At 31.4% G+C, this 14,259-nt stretch overlaps 1 protein-coding gene across 1 annotated transcript in view; it reads right to left on the bottom strand.

Annotated features, from left to right (window-relative positions):
* CSMD3 (CUB and Sushi multiple domains 3) overlaps positions 1–14,259 on the bottom strand; it is a 1,015,135-nt gene that overhangs the window by 239,917 nt on the left and 760,959 nt on the right. Inside the window, 2 exon segments of the mRNA XM_032468125.1 lie at positions 11,313–11,515; positions 12,429–12,555. Coding sequence (XP_032324016.1) covers positions 11,313–11,515; positions 12,429–12,555 — 330 coding nt within the window.

The raw sequence follows: 14,259 nt of genomic DNA, 5'->3' as shown, positions 1-14,259 counted from the left end.
GTGAGAACTATAGTATACAGCAACTACCTATCTGCCTATTGTTCTGATTGAAGTAGTCAAAAAAAAAAAACTGCATATTTACATCACTTAGTTTTAAATGTGTTAATTTCTTAAAGAAAACTGCACAGGTATTAACATTACAGTTTTCTTCATAGGATTCCATTGGTATACATTGTGTCAAAATGAATAAAATCTGTGTATCTAAGAGATGTAGTTGTTCAACATGAAGGACATTTGATTTAGAATAAATCAAATAAATAATGATGATAATGATCACTGTCTCTATTGAGGGCATATAGTGTGCAAAAACACTTGACTAGAGGCTAAATTTACACTCTTAAGCGAAAACATCAATCCTTATGAAGTATTATCATCCCTATTTTAAACGGATAAAATAAACTTCTGTGATGCTAAGTGCTTGCTCTTAGCAGAGCTGGGATTTGAACTCAAGAAATAGCAAGGCTCTTAACCATTACCGTATATTGTCTCAGCACAAACCTGTCCCACTAGCAGATAAAACAATACAAAGCCAAGCCCTACTAATGGAACTTTGACAGTTGTTTATTAATGAAAGAATTAGGCAAAAAAAAGTTACAGTTAGATTGAAAAGGAAAAGCAAGAATAATTTATAACCCTTTACTACACATGCAAAAATTTCTTACTCCTGATATTTCAACATAAAGGGAAGTAAAAAATAAAGACTCTAGGTTATTTTTGTATTTTATTACTATTAAAAGTAATAAAAAATAAAATTTAACCTGATATGTGCTAAATTTAGCCATATACGTGTCAAATGGTATTCTTTAAGTAATTACAATAACAAGGACATTTCCCCTCCAATTGTTTTTTCATTCTCTCAATCTTCTTCTTGTCCTCTCTTTTTCTAACTTCTTTCCTTATAGTTCATTAAGAGAGTAGAAGCAATCAGAAATTCTCACCAAATCTCTCATCCACTGGCAACCACACCTGTATTCTCTGCTTCGTCTCCTGTCGGAACGGAGAAGGTGCCCTTTTCCATATAACGCTAACAACCGCAGTTATTGTGCTGCTGGTATCAAACCCTCTCTAATTCTCCAGGATTTCATTCTGAAATATTTTTCATCTCTTCTGAATCACCAGTTTTTCTTTCTGTACTGGGTCATTCCCAAAAGCATACAAATGTGGCTTATAACTTATATCTTAAACAAACAAAACCCTCATTATGCTCTCATCCTCTTCCAACTGTTTTTCTCATTTCCCTCCTTTCCTTAATAGGAAACCTATTAAACTTCTGTCCTGAGGGAGATACCTATACAAATGTCTCCAGCGTCACCAGCCATTCATCTGACATAATCACTTAACTGTTCTTGTTAAATCTAGGTTGCCAAATCCAATGGTAACTTTGTGTTTCTTTTTTCAGAAACATCTAAGCAACACTTGTCTCAGAACTTTTTTTCTTGGCCTCTCAGGCATCAGACTGCTAGTTTGTCTGGCTTGTTTGCTGCTCCCTTTGGGTATCTTGTTATCTCTACCTTGTTAACCCAAAGACTGTGGGCTGTAGTACCTCAGGGATTAGTCCTTAATATTCTGCTCTCTTCTTTCTAAAATTTCTCCCTGTATAACTTTATTTGATACCATGATTTTCAATACTGTTTTTAGTTTACTGCTTCCCCAATTTATATATTTGGCCTTAATATGTCTTCTGAACTTCAGACCATTCTATTCAACTGCCTATATAATTTCTTTACTTGTATATCTAGCAGGCCCCTCAACTTCATTGCTTGCAAAAATATAAAATCTTTTGATTTTTAGATTTTTGGAAAGAAAAGTGTAAAAAAAAATACACTTCACCTGCATATAAATTTTCTCCTATGTTACTGATACCAATATAATCAAATAAATAAATATTGTTCCATTTTGAAAGTAAAAATTTTTCACTGAAAATTTCTTTCTAATTTAATATACCCAATACAAATACTTTTGTTGAAATAAATTCACCACAGAATGTAAAATCAGACATAAGAAATAAATTGAACATTGGTAAAAATATAAAATCCTGTAATTTTTACCTTATTTTTTGTGCAGGTGATTTTACCTTGTAAGGTAGCATTTATTACTAACAAAAATCAATTTTTGTTCGAATTTGGTTATTGTAATAAGTTATAAGTAAATTTGTAATGATACATTTTTGCTTTTAAAATAGAACTGTTTATATTCCACCAAAACCACTTTATATCAGTAACAGATTTTTTAATAATTCTCATGACTTAATGAAAAAAGATATGTAAAAGTAATACGATTTCGTAACTACTGTGTACAGTAAAAATAATTTTTCAAGATATGTTATTCTTATGCTAATTACATATAAGTGCATGTCTTTGCATGCAATTAAAACTAATTTATACTCAAGTTGAGAAAGTTTACATTAGTATTACTTAAGAATTGTTTTTACAATGTTTTCAATTTTCACAAATAGTCTAAATCCACTGAAAGAGTTAAATGTATTTATTGTTAAGTAACATGCACCCCTATCAAATCAAGTTTTGCTATGCCCTATGAATAAATCATCCACATATATAAAAAAATTGAAGAGAATCTTTCACAATAGTTAAAAATAGTTCATTAAGTATGTATGAAATGAATGAATGAGTGAGCAAAACTAGAACTAGTCATTTCAATGTATGTTTAAGGTTTATTTATAATTTAGTATAAATTTTGTTTTTTTGTTTGACACTGTGAAATATTAACTCCAAGTATGTAGTAACACAACATTTATATTACACTTTAATTTAACCTAGCTGAATAATCTGAGGTTGTTTTCAGAATAATACAGATAGCACTGAATACTACAGAAAATGTCCGAGTTCTCATCATTTTTACAAATCACCAGTAGTGTAAATATACTTCTGACTTCTTATTTTATATTTGTTTTAATCCAATTGAGAGTGTTAATTGGAAATGTGCACTTCACCTAATACACATTTCACAATCCTAACTAGTGTATGTATAGGTTTCAATAATATGGATGATAATTTAGAGACAATGTCTGAATTACCATCTTGGTGACCTTGGACAAATTAACATTCCAGTTTTTCGATGGTGTTGCTTTGTACAATGAGGAATAAATACATTTAAATCACTCTTAAGTTCTTGTGTGTTCTTCCTGTTCAGAAAGTTGACTTTTTGTTATAAACTTGTTTATCTCAAGATCTTTCAAAAAAGAAAAACCTTAAATTTTATACAGTTGAATAAGTAATGCTATCAAAAGCAGGAGACCTATATTGTAGTCTGTGTTAAGAAAGAAACATTGATTGGGTTGAATTTTAGCTTCCTTATCATAAAATTCTATTAAATTCTATTCTAACCATTATATTCTATAGTTCTATGACAATATCAACTCTGAAATGAATCTTTAAAGACCAGTATATTTTAACTATTTACATTGTAGTTTGCTTGAGAAGTAGCTGTATAATTTTTTGCAATATGTCTGGAGACTTCAGCAAGGTCATAGTCCAGATTTGGTATTCACAAGGCCTCACACTCTTCTCTTCGGTTTTATTACCTTATATTTTTGTATTGACTAAGAAATGACACTATATTCTCCACTTCACTATCTGTAAGGAAATCAAGCGGGTAATGGGAATATTTAACCTGGAAGGAAATCCCATCCAGAAACAAATCAATCAGAAAATATTTGAAATGCAGATGATAACCTAGAGTTGGATTTTGCCCTGGGAAATTTTGCCCTTGATTGAGACCTAGCTTTGTACAAGATCCATCAATTTTATAAAGAATATTCAACATCATTATTAGGCCTATACTCTGCCAGCTCTATTCAGTAACGTGGCTATCTTTGGAATTTCATTATGTTTCTAAGGATACACCTAGTGATGTGGCAAGTCAGGTTAAAGTACATGGCAGCATGACAGAGGTATTCCCATCAACTCAGGAGGGAAACAAAACTGCTTAATGCATGGGATGCAGAAGAAACCTCAAAGCTAGTGTTGTAGTATACTTCCAAGTACTTTATATAGAAATATCTTTTAAAAATACATGTTTATTCATTTATTTCACCAGATAATTGTTATTCATCCACTATGGGCCAAGTATGTTTGATATTTGAGATACATTTTAACAAGAGACAACACCTCCATACCTTCATTGATACTTGTGCCCTAATATGTGGACAAAAGTAGAAATAAAATCACTGATCTAATTTTTTAAATCAAAAGGCATGTTAGGTTGAAGACTGTCAAAGTTGCCTATACAGGAAACTGATTTTATATCCAAAGATTATAAAAGATTATATAAAAGTCTAATTTGAAATAGAATTCTAGTATTTGCAGGTCAGCAGAATTAATGAGCAAAAAAGAAAAACTATGCAAATATTGTTTTACATTATTTCTGACTAACCATATATAGAACTGGTGTGTTTTTAATTTTACATTATTAAAAGATATCTTATTCAATCAGATTCATATATCTAATTGGTATTTAATTCCCAATAATGGCAAGTGTACATTCTTTTCAAATTTTCATGGTACTTTTAGAAAAAGATATGCTGGACCATAAAACAAATCTAAATAAATTTAAAGTTATTGAAATGTTAACATTTTAAATAAATTTATATCAGATGCTTCATCTTTGACACAATGAGCTTTCAAAGACCATACTCTGTTTCATGAAATTGAGGTTAAAAACTAAAAATTCTTCTGAATTTGAAATATTTGTGGTGATGTTATTGATTCTGTATTTGACTCAACTGTTGTGACTGATATAAAATTGGACACATTTAACTACTTGTGAAATTCTGCTAAGGAAGCTAGTGTATTAATATTAACACTTTTCATATATGCAGAAGAGAATTTAGAATATACAGAGATAAAATTAGTTTAGTAGAGTTTTCATTTGTTCTCAGTCAAAAGGTTTACTTTTTTAATAGATTTCTGTCTCTGGCTTTCACATGATCAATGAGACCACTATGATCCCCATGTATATTAAAATGCATTGTATGCAAGTTGCATTTTCATCATAATTTTTCTTTTATTTTTTAACTGAGATTTTATTGGATTTTTGATGATTAGCACATCAAAATTTGTTTAATTTTTTGATGATTAGCAGAAATTATAAGCAATTTGTATAAAATACTTAATATGTAAGTAACACAAGTCTAAGAACATGTAGTTAATCCAGTTTTTCCAAAAATTTATCTTAAAATTTGAAAGCAATTTGTTCATAAAACGAGGATATCAAGTATCAGTATCTTAAAATATTAATAAACCCCTAGGTCTAAATACCTCAAATCTCAAGTTTTAATATTATAGACATTACATTCTCTATCAAAATATCCCATCTTTCACATGAGGTTAACAAGTTAGTAGGAAAAATTGGTCTGTTAATATCAATGATATTAGGGTACCAGGGATAAACTCAATACCAGGGAGAAATTTTATTTAGGAAATCATTCAACTAAAAAGAACATGGCTATAGTTGATAGGTACTTTAAAATAATCAAGATTTATTTAATATTTTAGGTTCTTTAAAATGACAAAGATATAGTTAATGCATTATCATGGCTCCAAATCACCATTTAATTATGTTTCATATTTTAGAATATAAAATATAGCTTATAGGATATTGATATGATACACAAGCCAATAAAGTCTCATTTAATTCAGCATTCGGCTAATTTTTTGGCTATAGAGAAACATAACCAATCAGTACATGATTTACCCTCCAAAAATATTTTTACAACTTACCTAAATACGTTTTCTTGAAATGAGATCATGTGAGACTCTCTGCTTTTTTTAAAAAAATGCTTCTGGATGTATTAAAATACTTTGATTCACAAATCGTAATAAACAAAACTTTTTCTAGATCGTTTCCTGCTATTTTTTTGAGCTAAGTTTCAACTTTTGCAATAATAAGTTTGTCTAACATCCCTTGTTGATCTCTGGGCTCCTCTTGACATCCCCTTTCAGCTGAACTTCCCTTTGGACATTTTGGTAAAATCAGCTTTCTTAAGAAATGAATACTCAGTATGTACTTTTTCATTAAACATGGACTGTAAGAAAATCCCATTGCTACCATAAATGTCTATTGCAAAATAATAAAACAGTATTTCTATGATAATTGCTAATTTACCCTATAAAATAAAAAACACACTCATAGCAAGAACATTCATATCACAGCTCTACAGCACAACTGCTCAACCTCTACTTCTGTACATTTTTCAAGAACACATATTTCTCACTAATTTGGCCAACTCATAGCCTGACAGTTTCATATACCTTTCAAACCACAGCATAGATTATGACTATATTGCTGTTACACAAAATAGCTGGCAGCATCAAATACTTCTCCCACTATTTTCTAAGATCAGAGTGGGTTAAACGTTAATATCTGAGAATATTTTCATTTCATCTACAAATGCCCTGTATGCTATCCTGAAAGGAAAATGTGGATAACCTGGAATCTGCAAAATGTTGGGAAACAGAGATGGGTTATCAGTATATTATATTACACTTCCTCTGAACACTGGGAATGCATCTCACACACTCCTAGATGAGATCAAATACAACGTAGATAGCTAATCAATACACCTCAGCTATTTTAATAGAATTATTAACGATGATACTTTGTTGAAGATGGAAAATACAGCCCAAATCCCAAACCAGTCAGGATGCCAGAAACATAGGCATGAACCAGGAGTGTCGTGGGCAAACTGGGACATACAGCCATTCTTATATAATAAAACAACCAGTGCTGGGGCAGTGCAGATGTGGGAATGACTAATTCTGCCTAAAAGTTTATTAGTACTAAAAGTATCATTTGTCCTGGGCCTTGGAAAATGACTAAGAATTTATAGATTATTGAATGTGGACATAAGTGTTTCAGGAACATGGAAGAAGGTTTGCAAAAGAAGCAGAAATGTGAAAGGTCATTGTCTTTTCAGGACAGTGCAGTTAGATGACTAGATGTAAGTAATTGAATAATGAGAGATGAAGGCGGCAAGTAATTTGGGTGTAAATTGTGGAGGCTTTAAATGTAATTCCAGAGTTTTCAATTTATGACTATGTGGCCATTAAGGATTTTTAAACAGAAGAGTGATGTCTGATTTATATTTCCAAAACATCAGTCAGGTGGAAATGTAGAGAAAAATCTGGCTGGAGGGATAATGAAGTGAATGGCTAGTTGACTGTTACAGCAGTACAGGCAGTAAAAATGAGGATGGGGAAAAAAATGCAGGTGAACCACATAGTCCTTTAAAGCCAGGAGACATCAATCTCTTGTTGTTAAGAGATCCATTTCCTTGAGAATTTTCAACAGTGTAAGCCATGGGCATTGGTATTTTGTATTATCCAGCAGGGGCAGATTCTTAACAGAGAGGTCAAAGAGTGAAGAGCATAGAAAATGCTCTGCCGAAATCAACTATTCTGTGGGCAAATGACAGCATAGTACCCAAAGATGTCCTCCCTGAGGGACTAAAGCAGGACGAGTCAAGCAGATTACACATTAAATCACGGGAAAAAAGAGGCTGACTGCTGAGAACCAAGGACAGCACATAGGACAGCATGCAGTGGCAATGTCAGACTTAAGTAGCTCTCAGTAAGCAAAAAGTGCCTTGTAGACTCTAGCACCAAGGGGCAAAGCCACAGACTCTACAAAGAATAAACAGATCATGAAATAAAAGGCATGAGGCTGCTGATAGTGGCTTGATGATAATTATGAAGTTAGTATGTGACCTATATTTCAGTTAAATTCACCAAGTTCACTGAAATATGTTTCGTTGGTTGCATTTCTGCTGCTTAAGACTGGTCTGCTACTGTTGCCTGACTCATTCCTTTTTAAATTTATTATTTGACACTCAATAAAAAACAGCTATTTCCTCAAAAGAGGAATAAGAATTGTGGTGGTGATGAGGGGGTGGTGGTGGGAACAGAATAAAAATCTGACTTAATTAAAATAATGATACAATCTGATTTAGCGACTATTGTTCAGGTGTGTGCCTTGGTCCAACTTAATCTTTAATAGTGCTCCTTTTTACTTTAAAAAAATTATCTTGATTTGGACAATACATTATATGATCACCCTAAATAGAATATTTACTCTTTATAGATATTTAGAGAGACAAAGGTACTCACGATATACTTGGAGAACAAAGATCACATAATTAGAATACCTTCAGAAGAATGAATTGATAAATGATTTATTCTCATCTTTATTTGGAAAAAAATGTATAGCTGGTGCCTGGAGCATGGGTGGAATATGTTTTATAAAGAGCAGTCAGAGAATTTGTTTTAAAAAGAGATCATCTTATAAACATTTAAAAATGTTTTGTACAGAGGTCAGAAAATGTTTTATAAAGAGAGCTCTTGGTGCTGAGTCCGGAATAACGAGCAAGACTTAAAAAAAAAAGGAGCAGAAAAATATTTAAAGTATAGGAAGGTTTAGAGACAGAAAGCAGTATAGGGAGTGTGTGTGTGTGTTTATGTAACTAAGAAGATCTGCCTGAGTAAAAGGAAAGATGCATTTAAGAAATAACTGGAGATAAATATGCTTAACATCTGGTGCACTAATAGACTCTCTTAGAATAAACAAATGAATAAATGGGTAACATGAGATAGATTTATCTTGGGAAAAGAAATTCAGGTAAAGTACTGAAATGGCAAATTCAGACTTGCATGCCAAATTTGACCTACAGGAGTGATTTATTGGATTACAGTACCTTAACATTCTCTTTAAGATTAGTTTAGTGGTTTGCTTTGACAATTAGATGACTTTGCATAATCCTCCTTTTTTCAAGTTCCACTTTAAAATTAGCCTGTCTTCTTATAGGGCAAAATAACTACAGCCAGAGGGGGCAACTGTCCCTTTTACATGGGAATGTATGCGCTGGAGCTTTCCTTTATTCCTTCTCACTGCTTCACTTGTAAAGATCACCTGCTTTTTGAAAGTATGACCTTAGATGCGGTACTTGGGAGCATAAAGACAAGCTGATTAAATTGTAGAATTTCATTGTAACTAACAACATTTAACTGAAAGCTTTCTATTTCCTCTAGATGATAAATAATAATAATGATAGCATAACAATAGTAATAACTGCTAAGCATTTACTATGCACCAGGCCAGTGTTAACCTCCTTTCAGACACATACGGATTTAAGTCACAGCTGCAGGCATCTGCTGGAGTTTGACCTTGAACAAACTAACTCACTTTCTGAACCTCAGTGTACTTGTTTGGTAAATGTGGATGACACAACATATCTTATGCGGCTTTTGTGAAGATTAAATGAAATCAAGTATGTAAAACACTTAACATGGTTCTTGGCACCAAGCAACACTTCATTTATGAAAAAACTATCTTCACATTTGAAATCTGAACACTTATAAAGCTGTGTAAGCATGAGTTACAGAAGATCAACCAAGAGACTAATTTTCATTGACTGATGCTATTCACAATATATTAACTTTCCAGGTAATTTTATTTCAATGAATAGGTCTTTAGTCCCAGATCATTAGGACACATTTCTATGCATCTTGAAAAGTGTTATGAAGGCAGATTTATTAAAACTCTGGTATGATACATTTTGTTTCTATAACTTTAATATGCCCTACAAATATAATAAATATAAAAATATATTGCTAATTTCACAAAAAAAGGGCATTAAAAATTCCAGATACACATTTATAAAGCATCCTGTTTCCATTAAGCAGATGTACTTGGCGTTCACAAACATTAGCCTGAAGAACCTTTTCACTTGACTGCATTCAGATATTTAATCACAGTAATCATTTAAGTGTAAAATGTTATTAATTCAAGGTAAATAAAAGGAGACCTATTAGTTGCCAAGTTACCCTAGAAAGAACTGAAATTGAGCAGCAATCATGAGCAGTTTGCTGACAAATTGTTCCTAACGTCAAAAAAAAGAGATAAACAGTAGAAAATAGAAGAGATAAATATAAAGAATGTTTAATTTGTAAGTGTTTCAGAATTTAGAAGTCATTTATGTTCATTAATTACATGATCATATTCCTATTTCTCATTCCTTTTTTTTCCTTTGTCTCAAAAGACAAATTAAGGGCGCAAATTTACATCTGTTGACTCTTCAGTGCTGAGGTACACCTCTCTCACAAGAGCTTTATGTTTATACAACACAAAGCAATTCATTTGCTTTAGTCAATTATGCCGAACTATCTTCCATGAAGAAAAAGTCTAAGTTAATTATATAATTGTTTTGACCAGTTTACCTAAAGAGATATATTTTGTGGTTAGTCATTTAAAAAGTCCTTCATCATTTTTTCCAAAGGATTCCAATTTTACTTTATTCATAAAATGAAAATAGTTCACTGGACACCAACTATTTACTCAATACCAAATACTGTGGGCAAGTGATCATGTTAAATAACAATAACCTGTTTATGAGATAAGCATTATTATCCTATGTGCATTAGAAAACTCAGCCGCAAGTGACAAGGTCAGGTGCCCAAAGTCAGCAAATTAGCAAGAAATCAGGACTTGAATTAAGGCATATTTGAAAAATCCTGGTTTGTACTCTTTCCATAGATGATGCTGCAAATCTCAATAGGTTTCAATTTATAGGATTTTTTAATGTTATACAATTAGAAAAATCCCTTAGATGTTTTTCTCAAAGAGATAATATGTGTTCGTAATAAGAGTAAAAAAATAGCAGTTAAAATTTTAAGTTTTCATTCATTTTCTCCAGCCACTAAACCAAGATCGCTTTTACAGAACAATACATATTTAGCCATTTAGCAGTGCCATAAAAAGAAAAGAAAAAAAAAAAAAAAAGCCATGAACACTAGTAATTACAATGAATGACATTTCATTGTTACAGAAAATCTTTAATAGTAGATCTAAAATATTTTGTCAAAGCTTTCTGTGAATATATAATTAAGATCTTTAGTAGAAGAAAAATAAAATTAGTAAAAATGTAGGGTTGTTTTTTTAATGATAAGTATTCAGTTCCTCCCTAATCTCTAAAATTCTACATTTTAAAATTGAGTTTTATGGTAAATTCAAATTATAAGTTTGTATAATGTAGTTATTTCGTTTGAATTACTTTAACACCACCTTTACTTTAAGGAAAATTGGTTTGACAAGGTCTTAACAATTAATTAATTCAAAATTATTTGTACTCCATTTTTCTTAGTATTTTTTACCTTAACTCCAGATGAATAAGAAGACTAGAAATAAGAATATTTAAGATCATTAAAATTTTAAAATTAAAGTTTTGAGCAGTAAAGTTAACATAATTATTTAAATAGCACTCCTATTTTTCATCTAAGAAACAAACAAACAAAAAAACTTACTTGAAAACTGAATTGCAAATCCAGATTTGCTGATATAAAAATCCGTGTCAAATTGGATGGTCACTATGTTGAGGGTGCTATGGATTCCCTCAGGAATAAGAGATCCACTAATTTCCTTTAAAAGCATCTCATTTTCTGGTGGACCATCCCAAACTCTGAGTATGTCATGTGATGCTTCTGTGTCAAAAGCAAGAAACTGTAGGCTGTGGGAGAACCATATATCACTGATTATTTTAAATACAGGTTCAGTTCTAAATAAAATAAATATAACAGATATTCAACTTTGCTTATATTCGATATTACTTTTATTCTATCAGATAAAATGAATTATGTAAACAGCATATGCAAACTTAATAAATTTTTCTCAAGCAGTATAATTTATTTTCTTAGAATATAATTAAGTGTACAATTACATCACCTCTGCAAATTTCAGAAATTTGAGGTATACAGACCATCCCTGATTGACAATGATTCAACTTATGATTTTTCAACTTTACAATGGTGCAAGAGAGATATGCATTCAATAGAAACTGTACATTGAATTTTGAATTTTGATCTTTTCCCAGGCTGGTGATATGCTGTATGATACTCTCTCACGATGCAGGGCAGTGGCAGGGAGTCACAGCTCCCAATCAGTTACAAGATCACAAGGATAAACAACCAGTACATTTACAACCGTAATGTACCCATACAATCATTCTGTTCATCACTTTCAATAAGTTACATAAGATATTTAACGCTTTATTATAAAGTAGGCTGAACGTATGATAGTGACCTATCAAAATAGCAGACACAGTATCTTAAGTCATCCAGAACTGAAAGAGTAGAATCCACAAGAAGAAGGAAACATTCTCAATTTCTGTTCCCTTTATAATTGGTTAAAGAGAGTCCCTCTAAGAGATTACATGAACTACTGCTGCATAGTTCATAAATCAATAAAACAATAAATCATGCTTATAAATATTTTTCCTATTTTAAACAGATGAAAAGAGTGTTTTTCTTTGCCAAGGAAAAAGAAAAAATACTGAAAAACCATGATGTTAATTGATACAGAATATAGGGGCTAATCAGTAAATTCAATTCCCCAGTCATTTTGAGATAATAAAATCCATTTACCTGACAATGTTTCCTGGATCTACCTCAATCATCCACAAGCAACGCAGATTATTGTCATATGGAAAAGGATAACCAGGAGATAAGATTCTTCCTGATGACTCTCCTTTAAAACGACCTCCGCATTCAGCTAGTTTAAAACATACAATTTTAAGCCATAATTTAATGCCAATCTTTCTAAACAATCTACAATTTCTCAAGTATATATATATATATAATTTTCACCTGAGGGAAAATAAGGATTGATTTCCCCACTTCTTGAAAGTATGTATTTTCATATGCTTTCTCAGATTAAGGTATTAATTGAAGCAAGAATATATTGTACAATGAAATAAGAGTCTCAAGTTAGATCATATAAAAGATAATATAATAAACCTAATTAGGAAATTTAAAAAAAGGACACACTAAAAAATTCAGAGTTTAGGCTTCCAAACATTTTAAGATGTGTTGTTAAATAATGATAATGTACAAAGGAGAAACAGATGGCAAGTTGCTCACTGCTAGTTGGTTGTAGGCTGAATAATTAATCATCTTACTATCCAAACTTTAAGAAAAACTAAGCTTCACTGCAATCCCTCAGCCTTCTAAATTTCACTGTCCTTTTATTCCTCTTTAAATCATTCTAAACTCCTTTTTAGCCACTCAAAGTCAAAGTGGCATTTTATTAGATCTTTTACTTTAGTTAAATCTAGCTTCGTTTTTATTTAAGGTGAGTTTTATAAAGTTTTATAAAGTTTATCAAATTAAAAATGTAAGTATTGTCATACAGTATTATAATTTCATTTTGGGGGGGAATTCTCTCTCCATTTTAATATTTTATAATATATTAGGATGTTTGGAATGACTTTACTTTGGTAAGCAGATAATCTATAAAGAACACCTTTTGCAGAGAACAAAGAAACTAGTTTGGTTGGTATATTGCTCCACATCTCTAAACCCTAGAAACCACAGTGGGGTAACACATGATACATTTGGAAATTCCCAAGATTATTATCCTACACAAAAATAAACCAAATCGAAAACATTTTACTTTTTGCTTAAATATTTGAAAATATTCCAATATTATTTTTCTCATTCTCTGCACTGTTAGAATCTTACTCAAATTCAATGACTGAAGTAAGCTTCTTGAATTTTTTTGTTTTGTTTTGTTTTGATCATTAGAGCAAAGAAGGTCAAAGACAGAGAGTTTCAGTATTTGGGAAAGACCTAATAACAACAGACTATCATAGTTCTAATTTGTTGGGTCTATTCATATAGGTACAACTGTTTCAAAGATTTTAGATATTACATTTTAGCACTCTATGATGGTTAGTTTTAGGTGTGAATTGGCTAGGCTATAGAATTCAGTTATTTTATCAAACACTAGTCTAGGTGTTGCTATAAGGGTACTTTTTAGATGTGCTTAACATCTGCAATCAGTTCATTTTCAGTAAAGATGACACTTGATAACAGGGTGGCCCTGATACAATCAGTTGAAAGATCTTAAGAGCAAAAACTGAGTTTTCTAGAAAAGAAGAAATTTTCCCTCCCAGACTGCAGCATTTATTCTTGCCTGAGTTTCCAGCTTTTGAACTTCCCGATGGATTTTAAACTTGTCAGCTGCCATGACTGCATGAGTCAGTTCCTTAAAATAAATAAATTTCTTGATAGATAGACAGATAAACTGATCTAGATCTAGATTTCCTACCGATTCTGTTTCTCTGGAGAATGCTGAGTGATACACACACCTACAGAGGACTAAGCAAGTTTAATTTGTATTGTAACATTAATTTAATTTAATTTACCTTATAAATGTTATTTTTAAAGTGAATAAATAAGATTATACTGTATAGCA

Source organism: Camelus ferus, chromosome 25, assembly GCF_009834535.1.
Source record: "Camelus ferus isolate YT-003-E chromosome 25, BCGSAC_Cfer_1.0, whole genome shotgun sequence".
NCBI lineage: Eukaryota > Metazoa > Chordata > Mammalia > Artiodactyla > Camelidae > Camelus > Camelus ferus.
Note: the sequence above shows the minus strand (reverse complement) of the source record. Positions and strands in the feature narration are given on the sequence as shown.